Raw genomic sequence first — 12,831 nt, forward strand, 5'->3', positions numbered from 1 at the left:
CCATATATTTAATATATATTTAAAATATATTATATAATTAATAATTTTTTTTAAATAACCAACTCTTCCTCCTATCCTATATAAAAGCCAATATTAATGTATATTAGTTCATATATTAATGTATAATTGAGTTGGAATATTAATTCATATATTAATATATATTTTGTTTATTAACTCAGGTGGCAGGTATGATATATTTTTTTCTACTCAATTTAATAATAATAATAATAATAATAATAATAATAATAATAATATAAAATAAAAAAATTGTCCAACCCATGAGTTCAACCCGACCCATATAGGTTGGGTTGGGTTAGGTTGAATTTTTTTTAACCCACCATAGTGGGTTGGGTCAAAAAATCCTCTTAACCTGACCCAACCCGACCCATGCACACCCCTAGTCTAAGTGACCTAGGCCTAGAAGCGGTCTGTGACTCTATTGTAATGGGTGTAATTTTATTTTTACTTCAAATCATTATCAACATCATTTTTTTATTGAAAAATTTAAGGAATGCCCTAAAAATATTGGGTTTTTTTTTTTTTTTGAAAGAGAGAATGAGAGCTTTAACCTATGGCGTTCACTCTTGATGACAGCTTTTTATTATTAGACCAAGACATCAATCAGTTTTTGGTGTAGACGGGGATTGAACATCAGATCTTTTATTCAACTATTAGAGACTTTACTAGTTGAACTAACTGAAACCCACAAAAACATTGGTTTAGGATACACTTTTATTGGAAAATACAAGAATAATTAATTTTTTACGATTTTTTTATATTTTTTTATAAAAGTGGTATCAAAATTTTCTGAAATAGTTTATTAACAATTCCTCTAAAGGCACTCGTTAACAAGACTTTTTTTTTAAAAGAAGAAAATACTTATTACACATAATTTGTTGCACACACATTTATACATCTAAAATTGCACTGAAACGTGACTTAAAATTTTAAGTAATAAACATTGCTCTTTTCTATACGCCATTAATATCCATGCTGTAATCACCGCACATTCTTGGTGCAATGGTCATTCCACAACTATAAGTGTTTGTGGGGTGCAGGGTCGGCCCAAGGCCTAGGCCTAAGGCCCCCACCACAAAAAATATTTACCCTTTACAAAAAAAGCACCCCATCCCATTGTAAAAGGCCCAAAATTTTACAAAAAATATGAATTTTTTCAAGTTGTTGTGCACTTTTTTTTTATTAGTGATGTTAGAGATATCACAAATTTTACTATAGATTTACAAACTGACATGTTACCAACCACAAAAAAGTATTTTAGATATTCATTAATTACATTATTAAAGCTCATCAATCACTATTATAGTCACATTATATTATGAATATTTTGTAATACCTTTAACATTTTCCTTTTTTTTATTTCTAACAAGGCTTAAAAAAAAAATTTGCAAATGTATTAGATCATCAATGACGATTAATCTCCCCTAATAGTTTGAAACTTTAATATTTGTAAACTAATTTACTACATAGCCACACATCAATTAATATCATAGATTATAAATGTAATTAACTATGTATCGTTATATATCCAATATAAATTACTTTTCTTTTAATTTTTTTTTCTTTTTGTTAAACTAATTTTTCTATTATGATATTCAATTCTTTATATGAAATTAACCTTAGTTTAGTTAGTATTATTCATTAAATTATGTATTTAATACATCAAACTAACCTCAATTTGATTAATATTAAATAATTTTATTTAATTAATATTTATATATAAAAGTCTCCATATAAATCTTTCGCCTTAGGCCCTAAATTAGGTTGGGTCAGTTCTGATGGGATGTAGGAAAGTAAAGGTATGAATTTAAGTCTCATAAAGACAGTTTCACACCCATATACAGAATATGAATAATAATTACCATAATAATTCTCAGTCTAGAAACTTTCTGTTTCGTTACTGAATTTCAAGCAAAGTAACCGTAAAATTAGGGATGGGGGCATGCAGATGCAGAGACTGAAAAAGACGTCCACTAAGACAGAGCGTGTAAAAGACAGAGCGCGTACTTATTACATCGTACCAATCGAGTAGTCCAATCACGATTATTCTTGCCTCCTAATTTTCCCTTCATATATATATATATATATATATATATAACATATGTGTTAAGATTCTCAGTGCACTTATTCTTTCTCTCTCTCTCTCTCTCTCTCTCTCTCTTCGATAACCCTTTTTAGTTTATAGCTATTATAGAGTCCTCTCAAAAAAGGTTTCTTTCTTTCTTTCTATATGTGCCCAGTCCACGCAATATTCCAAAACTGCTAAGAGTGATCTCACCCCCTTTCTACAAGTTTCTGAAGTCTTCTTCTTGTCTACTTGTAAGTCTTTCCCTCTCTTTTACTCATGTCTCTAATTCAAGTTATAGACTTTCATGCTAGTTTATGTAAATTTGCTTGTTTTAGTTGTTGGGTTTCTTTCCTTTTTGTGCTTTGACTTTAGTTTTGTTGTGAACCTTTTATTTCTGGGTCTGTTTTCTTGGTTGCTTTATTAAGGACCTTAAACTGTAAATTCTTCCCTGTGAGTTTTTAAATTGTAATTTCTGGATTGGGTTGTGATTGTGTTTTCTTTATTGATCAAGTTTCCTTCTTTTTTGTGTAGCTTAACTGCGAAGTTGGAGAAGTTTGAACTGTAATTATTTTGAGTTTTTGTTTTGGTGGAAATTTGCTTCTTGAAATTGAATTGAAATTTAGAAAGCAGAACTTGAACGATTCTTAATCTTATTGCAATTGGGCAATTACTGGTTAATCGTTCCTGATCAATGCAGACTCGTTATCTGTCCTCCAATCCTTGTTCATTATTAATTTACAGGGTCTTAACTATGTATGTTTTAAGATTCCAAAGCAGCTTTGCAATTATAAGCAAACCTTGATAAATGAAAACCTTCATACTCAATAATCTTTACATTATTTTTTTTTTCTTATTAGCCAATCTGTCCCTCTTTGATATCACAAAAAAGATAGAAGAAAAAGGTCTAAGGTAGGTAATGTAGTGGTCAATGAGATTGATCATGGCACTGAATGCATAATTAGCAAAGCCCTTTTCATTGTTTATTGGTAATTTTTCTATAATTGATATTAGTCATGAAATTAATTTTTTCTTTGAGGCAAGAATGTCAATTTTTCTCTTTCGGGGAAGGGCTACTTTGCTAGTCTCTTAAAGCACAGAAAGGCAGCTCGCATAATCTTCTGTCATTGTACATGCTTTCTTTGATCAAGGGCAACTAGGAGTCTAGGAGGATGCCAATAAATGTTATTGTCCACTTGTTTTATCATCATATCTGATTCTCAGCTTCAAATTTTGTTTAAAGAAGTATGAATATATGCTAAGCATTGATGCTTCCACACTGTCTGGTTCTTTAATAGAAGCATATCCGAGGACATTATTAAAAAGTTGTCAATTTAGATGAAGATGATGTGCCCTACTTGTTCTATTTATCCCTTTCTCATTACTCTCTCTCTCTCTCTCTCTCTCTCACATATGCGCCAATGCGCACACACAATATTCTCCACTTCAAATCTAATCTTGTGGGTAGAGCAGAATTTATTAACATTGTTCACTACTTCTGATCCTCTCTTCTCCCCCCTCTTTCCTCTTTTTTTAGCAATGTATTTTTTTTAAAGAATATGTTATTGAAAGGTCTGCTTTAAATGAAAGATGCAGTGAGCAGAACTATATTTAAAAGTCACTCTTAACTTGTCTAAAACAATGAAAATTAACGCAGTAGGCTACTTATTTGTAAGATTTATGTTACTTGAGAATGAAATTCCACTAAGTTGTTGAATTTCTAAGCACTAGAATTTCTTAGGTTTTGCTTTAAAAGAAAGATACAATGTGCAAATCTTTCTTACACAAATGTTCTTTTGCTTAAATTAATGGAAACTTTAGCAGTTGTCTGCTTAAATGTAAACTTTATATTGCTTGGAAATATTTTAGCAATATGTTGTTGAAATTCTTAGGGTTTGACGCTGATTAGATGCCTTCACTAAAGCATTAAATGTAGAATTAAAAACCAATGGGGTGGTCATTTTTGGTCATCATCTCTGTTGCTACTATGGAAATTTACTCATCACTACATTTTGTATTACAATATTGATTAAACGCATACCTATGCACATGAGTGTGCGTGTGTGTGTGTGTGTGGTCATGTATCTCTATTAACCAATCTTTTATCCACTTTCTTGGAGAAAATAAGACGCTAACTGACCTCCCTGTTACCATTCATTTGCAGACCTTTGCATAAACTTGGTCTTGAATTCCTGTGTTTGATATCTGAAGTTGACACGAAAGAGCTCAACTTTTCACTCTGCCTATAACATCCTACAAGCTCATGCTTATCAAATAATGCAGCTATATCATCACCCATACTCTCTCGATAGCCAAAAGGTGAGACTTGCTTTGGAAGAGAAAGGCATTGATTACACATCATACCATGTCAATCCTGTAACAGGCAAAAACATGGACTCCTCATTCTTCAGGATGAATCCGAGTGGAAAACTCCCTGTTTTCAAGAATGGCGCTCACATCATTTTCAACACAATAGAGATTATCCAGTATGTCTTTATTCTTCACTCGCCATTTTGCGGTCACTTTATACATTGGAAAATACAGGATGTGTTTGGAAGCATTTCAAAATTTGAATCTCATCATAACATTTAAATTTCCTTATACAGAAGAATCTATAATGTTGTTCAAAAGAATAGAAACATTTAGATGAATGGTCATGGGTTTGGATCCTCTCATGTTAGTCTGTAGCATGATGAAGTAATATTTGCTTTATCACACCACAAAATTAAATTAAGCAAAGCTGTGAATAAAAATGTGCCAACAGAGCCTCGAACTTAAAAATCATTAGAACGGAGTTTTCTAGAACTTAACAATTGGGTTTGTATGCAAATGCTGTTTATCATCTCTTCCTGCTCTCTCTCTCTCTCTCTTTTCGGCAATCCAAAATTGTCTTATTCCTTATCCATTTCTCTCTCTAAAATATATATACCATAAAGTCTCACCCAGATACTGTCAGGCCATAGAATTCACTCATACTCTCAAAACTCTCCTGCTCTCCTTGTCTCTCCACCTGAACCTGCAGATTGTGTCTTGTTTTATTCTATCTGAGGTTTTGTCTTGGCTTCATTCACTCTCAAAACCCATGGGGATGGCAGTTGCCAAAACTCCATATCCTTGTTAGATGTCTTCTTCTTCAACTCTTGACAACGGAATAATCCAATAGTCAGTTGTCCATCATGGTGGGGTTCCCAGATCAGCCGCATTACCAGCTATGTTGACATCAATTCTAGTGGGGAAATCTTTTTTTCACCCAAAACAATGACATATTTGATCATCTTGAGTAAAATGCTTTGTTGGGAAAATGTTGACCAACTTTTTTTTGTTAGGATTTATCTTTGCATTTAGGTAATCAACGTGCTTGCTATTACTTTCAAATTTCTTCCTTTCTCCTTCTCTCCCTTGTCTCCCACTTGTCTTATTTTGGGAGTGTGGAAGGCATCCATATTTGAAATTGTCTTCAATTATATCTTTACTGAAGACTATAGGAAAGATAATAATGTGAAATAAAAATTTTCAGGTATTTAGAAAGAATTGCAGCTGTCTCGTCAGGTGGTGACAATATCTCCTTTAGTGGTAGAGAAGTGGTTGCATGGATGCAGAAGATACAAGAGTGGAACCCTAAGTTCTTCACACTTTCCCACATCCCAGATAAGTACCGCTTCTATGTTTCCAAATTCATAAGGCGGGTGCTGATTGCTCGGATGGCTGAATGTCCTGATCTAGCAGGAGCTTACCATAATAAGCTAAGAGAAGCACATGAGACAGAGGACAAGTTGAAGAACAAGAATGTTTTGCAAGGGAACAGGGAGCATTTAATTAGACTTCTTGATGAAGTTGAAACACAGCTGAATGAATCACAATATTTAGCAGGGGAAGATTTTAGCATGGCAGATGTAATGCTCATCCCAGTGCTGGCTCGCTTAGTGCTCTTGGATTTGAAAGATGAGTACATAAATAGCAGGCCAAACATTGCTGAGTACTGGGTTTTGGTGCAGCAGAGGCCTAGTTACAAGAAGGTGATTGGGAGGTACTTTGATGGCTGGAGAAAGTACAAAACACTGGTAAAAACTTGGTGCTTCGTTCGTATTAGAAGTATGCTAAGAAGATATTGATGAAATATATATAGCTCAGGGTTGACCGAATATTGAGAGAAAAATCTGATTTTAATGCTGTATACGAGGTTGTTCATTTAATGGGGGAAAATAAGCAATTCTTGTTTTTGGTTTCTTCTTATTTTGGGGGTCACCAGAAAAGAAGAAAAAAAAGGGGGTGGGAGGAACTGGTTGGCTGAAGGATAAACTTTTATTTGGATTATTTGGTTAGAAAAGCAATAAGAGATGCATTTTTGAGTTTTGGGTCTTGCTAATGCAGTTTTGATGGCTAAACTTGGACTGTTAAAGAATAAAAAGAATACTATTATTAATACTAGTGGATATCCCACGTGATGCGCGGTGTATTTTGATAAATTTAGTAAAAAATTATTTATGATCCATTAATTTCATGAATACTATTATTGTTTGTCATAATTAATATATGAAGTTTTCTAGTAAAACAAAATTCAAACTAAATAAATTGGGAAAAATTCCTCTAAAATTCATGCAACCAACAAATGTCACCATATTACGCTCACAAACTAGGTGGTTCTTAGGTGTCTTTATTGTGTGATTTATGTTTTATATATAGATTTTATAGTATTAATTTCTACATTTCTTACGTCACTAAAGTCTCTATCTCCATTATATCAACACTTATAATTTTTATGTCATTGAAAGTAGCTTTTCTTTAGTTTTAGAATTGATATGAGATAAAATTAAGGCCCATTAATATTTTAATTGAAGAAAATTTTGATTTTCTAAGACCTTAATTATAATAGAGTGAAAATTGAAAGAATAATATCTTAATTAGTTAGCTATAAAAATTGCTAGAATTTCATGATACAACAATAGAAACACTAAAACAATAATGCCATAATGGTGCAATAATATCACAATTTAACCTCCAAATTTTAATTGAGCTAAAAGCAACCAAAATACCAAATATATTACAAATCCTTACCAAGTATATGCATCATACAAAAAACCTAAAATCTAAATTAGCACATAATATGAAAAAACCATCCCAACCACATTACAATACTACATTAGTAAAAACGAATACATAAAATCTAAACAAAATATTAAATATGAACATAATATTTTGGAAGTTAACATACCTCTCAGAAAGCGAACTAAAGATATTGTGAGAGAAATTATGGAAGTTTGATTTTTAAGTCCAAAGAAAATGGGGATTTATATTAGACAAATAATCATATTACTCAATATTCATTGAATTTGACTCTTGCAATTTTGCATTGAAGTTAGTTTTATGCATAAAATTGAAAAGTTTTCTTAACTCCTATCTTTCCCATTACTTTTTAGATCCATCCGTATCTATCCAAAGCATTTCAAATTATAAATATATACAAATTCTTTTAATTTTATTAATGCATCGAAATAAATGCATATGTCATTACTTAATAGTTTGATATAAATGCTAAATTTAGATGAGATGAAAGTCCAAATGAAAAAAAAAAAAAAAAAAAAAAAAATGTCATACAATGCGCCACTTGACAAAACCTTATGCTCTCGCACACGAGATCTCTGCTTATATATATATATATATATATATATATATATATAAATTGATTGGGTATATGATTTTCACCTTATATTGATTAGCATGGTCATTTGACTCATCTCTCACTAAAGTCATTCAATCAAATCGGTCAACATGTAGCAAAATATGTGTGATGCAGAGTTTATGAGCATTTAGGACTCTGTAAACATTATACGAAGCATAAGTGCGGAAATAAACAGTGTTGCTAACCCATACTGAAAGGTAGATCTTCAAAAATTATATATATAAATCTCTCCAATCCCTAATATGAATTAAATTGAAAAAAATATAACACAAATCGTATGTACTAGTGAAATTATATGTTGAAAAAAATAATAGCAAACAGTTTGTAGATTATGTATCTAACGCTCCATTTGTTTTGATTTGATGTAAAATATTCTCAGGTTAGGCAATTACAAAAGATGTAATTGATTGAGGGCACTTTAACTTCCCTTCGTTCACTGCTCAAATTCAAAGTGAACTCTAATGGCTGTCACAGTATCACTATATTTTTAAAATAAATAATTGGGATATTCATGTTTAAGTAATTGAGTCTCATTTGGGTAACAATATTGAGTGATTGGTCATACTCTTATCACTTAAATCATTTTTTTATATATCAATCATAACATGTTATATCAATAGTTCAAGAAAATTATCACTTTAATCAATTTTTTATGTTAATCATAACATGTTACATTAATATCACAAAAGAGGTGGTATTATGTGTAACTGTTGTATGCAATATCTCTCATGGAAATTGGTCCTAGACTTTGGGATTCACCTCATGTGAGAGGACATAGCTTGCAACATATTACACAAAATAATAAGCCCTCACATAGACTCATAAAATAATAATTTTTAATCCTCACCAATCCAAATACCAACACAAACTTCATGATGCTACTTCGGATGTACATTTTGGCCATCGACATTGGAATCTAATGACTTTGGATGTTCATACATGCATACGCATAAACATTCACGCTCACATATAAAATATGCTTAGAATTTACCCAATACTAAAAAACATGAAATGGTAGCAACCATATTGTGACTTTAATCTCATTTAGATGGACAAGTACCGCAGTGTATCAAAGAGTATTCTAGCATAATGTAAAATTAAGATTACATCTTGCACTATCCCGTCATTCCCAAATGATCATCATTGCGCATTTTTAGTTTCTGCTTTACTTAATATCCCATCTGTAATTTTCTATGATTTTGTAGAGGTAAGAAAATCCTAGTTCATAACTGCTGAAGTATTGTTTTGCATGAGGTGCTTGTGTCATAAATTAACTTGCTAGCTGTCTCATTAGACAACAAACTCTTGGAAAAGGAGATCTGCATCACTCTCCTTCCAAAAGTAAGAGAATTGATACTATTATTACCTGATACACAGTTCTAACGGATGGGGCATGTATTCGCATATCCATGGTTTACACCTCAAGGGAGAGTCCAAAGGGCTTTATATTGGTGAGGTTTCACATTATCAAAAAAGAATAGCATAAATAAATCTGTTAGAAACAAGATATTGAGTGGTGGGAATGTTGGGGAACAATGTCTTCCAAGATAATAAAATGGAAGAATAATTAAAACAATTCCACCTTCAATCATGTACATCACAATGGGGAAAAAATGAAGAAAAAGCATAACTTGATTGATGGCACCAAAGAATCGATTATATGTCCCTTATTCCACAGATCTTTTAACACATTCATAAGCCTTTTAATTTCTATGAGAATGATACATAGACAAGAATGACTACCTCTTTGAGGCGACTGATGGCTCAATATTTCTTGAGAGCACATTGCCAAATTAGGAGTAACTCTTTCCCCTGAGTATGGTATAAGAACTTGACTAAGACAACTGGAAATCTGAAATTGAATGAAATTTTCATTAGTTATAATCTGGGAAACAAAGAATGTAGAAGAAATCCAGTAGCTCTTCAGAGTTTGTCCTATAAATCAGTGATGGTCTTGGTGCTGGGAATGCTGATAAAAAAAATTTCCAGCTTTTTCCACTCTACAGCCTACATCCTCTGATAAATATGAATTTTTCGGCTCATTTTCTACATTCTCTATTCCTATGCTGCATGTCTCACCTCTTGAGTTGTCTCCCATGTGTTCCCAACCATTCCTCTTCCGAATCCATGGGGGCCCTAATTTTGTATTATTCCACTTCTGCTGCCTGAAATACCTCCTTCCCAAGTCATATGAGGAATCCCTCGCTCGCTTAAATGTCTGTTGGCTATTTGCACATGGAGTGGTATCATCTGCATAAGAGGCAGGGCAGTTGCTGTCCCTACGTTCTTCTTCTGCAGGTTGATTAATTGTCAAAGGATTAAGAGAATGCAAAGGTGCATGGTCTTTCTGATCCCGGGGAAATTGAGGCAATGGAGGAAAAGGATAGAAAGGCATGCCAGGAGCAATAACCCAACACTCTGCACTTTCTTCCTGGGGTGTGCCATAGTGCTGTACAATTGACAACGGAATTCCATAAGAGACAGGCAAGCGAGAAATGAATTTCTCCTGTGGCTGCCCAATAATTGCATCATCAGGACACCTGGTATGGCAAGCATTTTGTTGATGGAGATCAATAACAGTTGAAGAAGCATTCAATGTACCCAGAGCTCGGGGAGATGAAAACCCAGGTGGGACATCCTCAGGGATGTTCTGCCTTTCATTGTCAGCTCCAGTAGCTTCATCATGCTGACACTGATTTTGAACACAACCAGGGCAATTCCTGTTCTTTCTGCTTACACTGTCTATATGATCCACTGCCACTTCAACACCCCCTTGTGATGGCCTGGATTCACATTGCTGTAGCAATGTAGACTCAATCTTCTGTTCCTTCCGCTCAGAAGATCTTGAATCTGGGTTTGTCTCTGCTGGCTGATCCCATCTGCTTTTACGTTTACGAGGCTTTGTCTCCTTAGCAGGGCAACTACCAACACAAGGAGAAAAACAGCCCTCCTGGAGACCAGTATCACCTGAGGTTGTTGCAACCATTGCTTGCTTCACACAATCAATTGCTTCTGTAGGTCTTACATGCTGATCATGCCAATACCCAGGTTGTGCTGAAGACCTATTGCAGTTTGAACCCCTGCGACTCTCCATCCTACCATCATCCCTGTCCAAGTAGCCAAGTTTTCTGACAGGTCTAGGAATCCACTTATCTCGGAAGTTCCGTGCAATTTGATGAACCTGTATGTGCACATCACACCAATTAATACTCAAATCTGACCCAAGAGCAGACAATTAGACATTGATGCATCAACCCCCCAAAAAAGTTCAAATAATAAAATGACAAACGTCAAAAATAAGCTAATGAATTTCTAAGCAACCTAACCACTCAATATTAAATGGAATTCAAAAGGCTATGTATGAGTTTGCCAAATACCTGTTTGTCATCATGCTCCGTAAATGACAGTATTGATGCCCTAAAGCTGCACAGAAACATGTCTCAGGGACAAAAGAGCTACATGCCTAAGATAATAAATTTCATTGACTTGACTAGTTTAAAAATAAAAATAAAAATTCATTGGTTTGAGTTTGCATCGCAAATTTATAGCCAACCACAAGAATTTGCTGCCTCGGGACCAAGAGATAAAAGGTAACAGAGGTAATAACAATGTCCTTCTCAAGTTTTTACCCATTTTGAAAAAACATTTTAAAAATGGTGAACCAAATGCCCTCTACATGGTAAACATGAAATGTTTTAATCTTTTCCTTAACCTCAAGATTTAAGGGGCAAACTTAGAAAAAGACAATTTCAAGTAAAAGCAAACCCCATTCTAATTACACTGATTCATATCAGCATCATAGTGATTCAAACAATGATTCCATATGAAGCTAAACAGGAAATAACAATATCGTTTCTAAAGAGGACTTTGACACTACCCCATACCTTACAGGAAAATATTTATATCTTGCAATCACTAAAACATACCTTTTGGGACCAAGGCTTTAGTCTTGTGGTTGGTGGGGGCAGGATTTGGGGTACATTTAGCATAAACGTGTGAAGTATACTATTATGTCAAAAGTTCTGTACTTTTCAAACTTATTTCTTTACAACCAAGAATAATCTAGCACAAAATCCATCAACATACAATTGGGGACAGCAAAGGGCCAACCTCAATAGTCTGGTCTAAACTGTTTCAGAGTTGTAACTCTCTTTGAAGAAATTTGTTTTTGAACTTATAGCCTTTCCAAAAGTCTCTTGTCCTTTCATGTATAAATATGTCCAGTGGGCTCCCAGTATTTTTTAGATCATTATCATTGTGAAAAGCCTATATAGATGACTAAAGTTCAAAATATTTCTCAAATGCATTTTTCTTTGAGAAAACTTGCTTCAAATTCAGGCTAATTCCTTGGAGGATCACAAAAGTAATATCCTCTTACCCATACTTTTTCCATACTTTACAATTTATATTTCAGTTTTTAAAAAATCCTGCATAAAAATCCTCCTCCCAAAAGGAATTATAAATAAATAAATAAAGAAAATAACATTTTATACCTTATATTTTAAGGGTAGTTTCAAATTAAGGGTGTGCTTGGTTCACTGTAATGGTGATTACATTCTGATAGGTACAAGTATTACAAATTTACAAGGAATGAAGAATGCTGTAATGGAATAATTATACCCATTCATCCGTTCAATGTTCCTTAAGATAATGTGGTGAGTGACATCATAATTTGGTCAAATTTCATAAAATCCTTTTTTAAAAGAAATATATATTTTTACACTCTTTGTGATAATTGCTTAGCATTCTATTATGTATATATTGGAAGAAAAAATTATATAATTAAATTAAAAGAGCTCACGAACTAGTTTAACCCAACAACAAACATATGACAAGGTATTAATCCAACAGGCATAATAATCTAGGAACAGTAAGGCCAAATTAGATAATATCTTCTAACCTCTCCATTCCAGGACAAGGAGGACCTCCATTAATATGTTCTGGTGTTAGTATCTCCCTCATTGCCAAATACTCTAAGACCTGCAGAAAAAGAAAGTGAGTACACTGTTCCCCTTTGATATTACTGAAGACAATTTTCTATTTATTAATTTTTACTTAAGCCCAGCCA

At 33.3% G+C, this 12,831-nt stretch overlaps 2 protein-coding genes across 4 annotated transcripts in view; one reads left to right on the plus strand and one right to left on the minus strand.

Annotated features, from left to right (window-relative positions):
• Positions 1 to 2,152: 2,152 nt before the first annotated feature.
• LOC115959135 (glutathione S-transferase TCHQD) lies at positions 2,153 to 6,449 on the plus strand. Its single transcript, XM_031077439.1, has 3 exons — positions 2,153 to 2,337; positions 4,248 to 4,569; positions 5,601 to 6,449. The coding sequence occupies exons 2-3, from the start codon at positions 4,361 to 4,363 to the stop codon at positions 6,193 to 6,195; spliced, it is 804 nt and encodes a 267-aa protein (XP_030933299.1). The 5' UTR covers positions 2,153 to 2,337; positions 4,248 to 4,360; the 3' UTR covers positions 6,196 to 6,449.
• A 2,828-nt stretch (positions 6,450 to 9,277) lies between these two features.
• Positions 9,278 to 12,831, minus strand: part of LOC115959432 (histone-lysine N-methyltransferase ASHH2) — a 36,267-nt gene continuing 32,713 nt past the window's right edge. Inside the window, exons 16-19 of one of the 3 annotated variants that reach the window (XM_031077817.1) lie at positions 12,664 to 12,743; positions 11,141 to 11,186; positions 9,843 to 10,944; positions 9,287 to 9,615 (exon numbers count right to left, since the gene is read on the minus strand). In XM_031077817.1, the coding sequence (XP_030933677.1) occupies positions 9,599 to 9,615; positions 9,843 to 10,944; positions 11,141 to 11,186; positions 12,664 to 12,743 (1,245 nt within the window). In that variant the 3' untranslated portion in view covers positions 9,287 to 9,598. Of the gene's footprint in view, positions 10,945 to 11,140; positions 11,187 to 12,663; positions 12,744 to 12,831 lie in introns of all 3 variants that reach the window. The other 2 variants (XM_031077816.1, XM_031077818.1) reach the window with 2 other exon arrangements.

The sequence above is a fragment of the Quercus lobata genome, chromosome 9 (assembly GCF_001633185.2).
Source record: "Quercus lobata isolate SW786 chromosome 9, ValleyOak3.0 Primary Assembly, whole genome shotgun sequence".
Classification (NCBI taxonomy): Eukaryota; Viridiplantae; Streptophyta; class Magnoliopsida; order Fagales; family Fagaceae; genus Quercus; species Quercus lobata.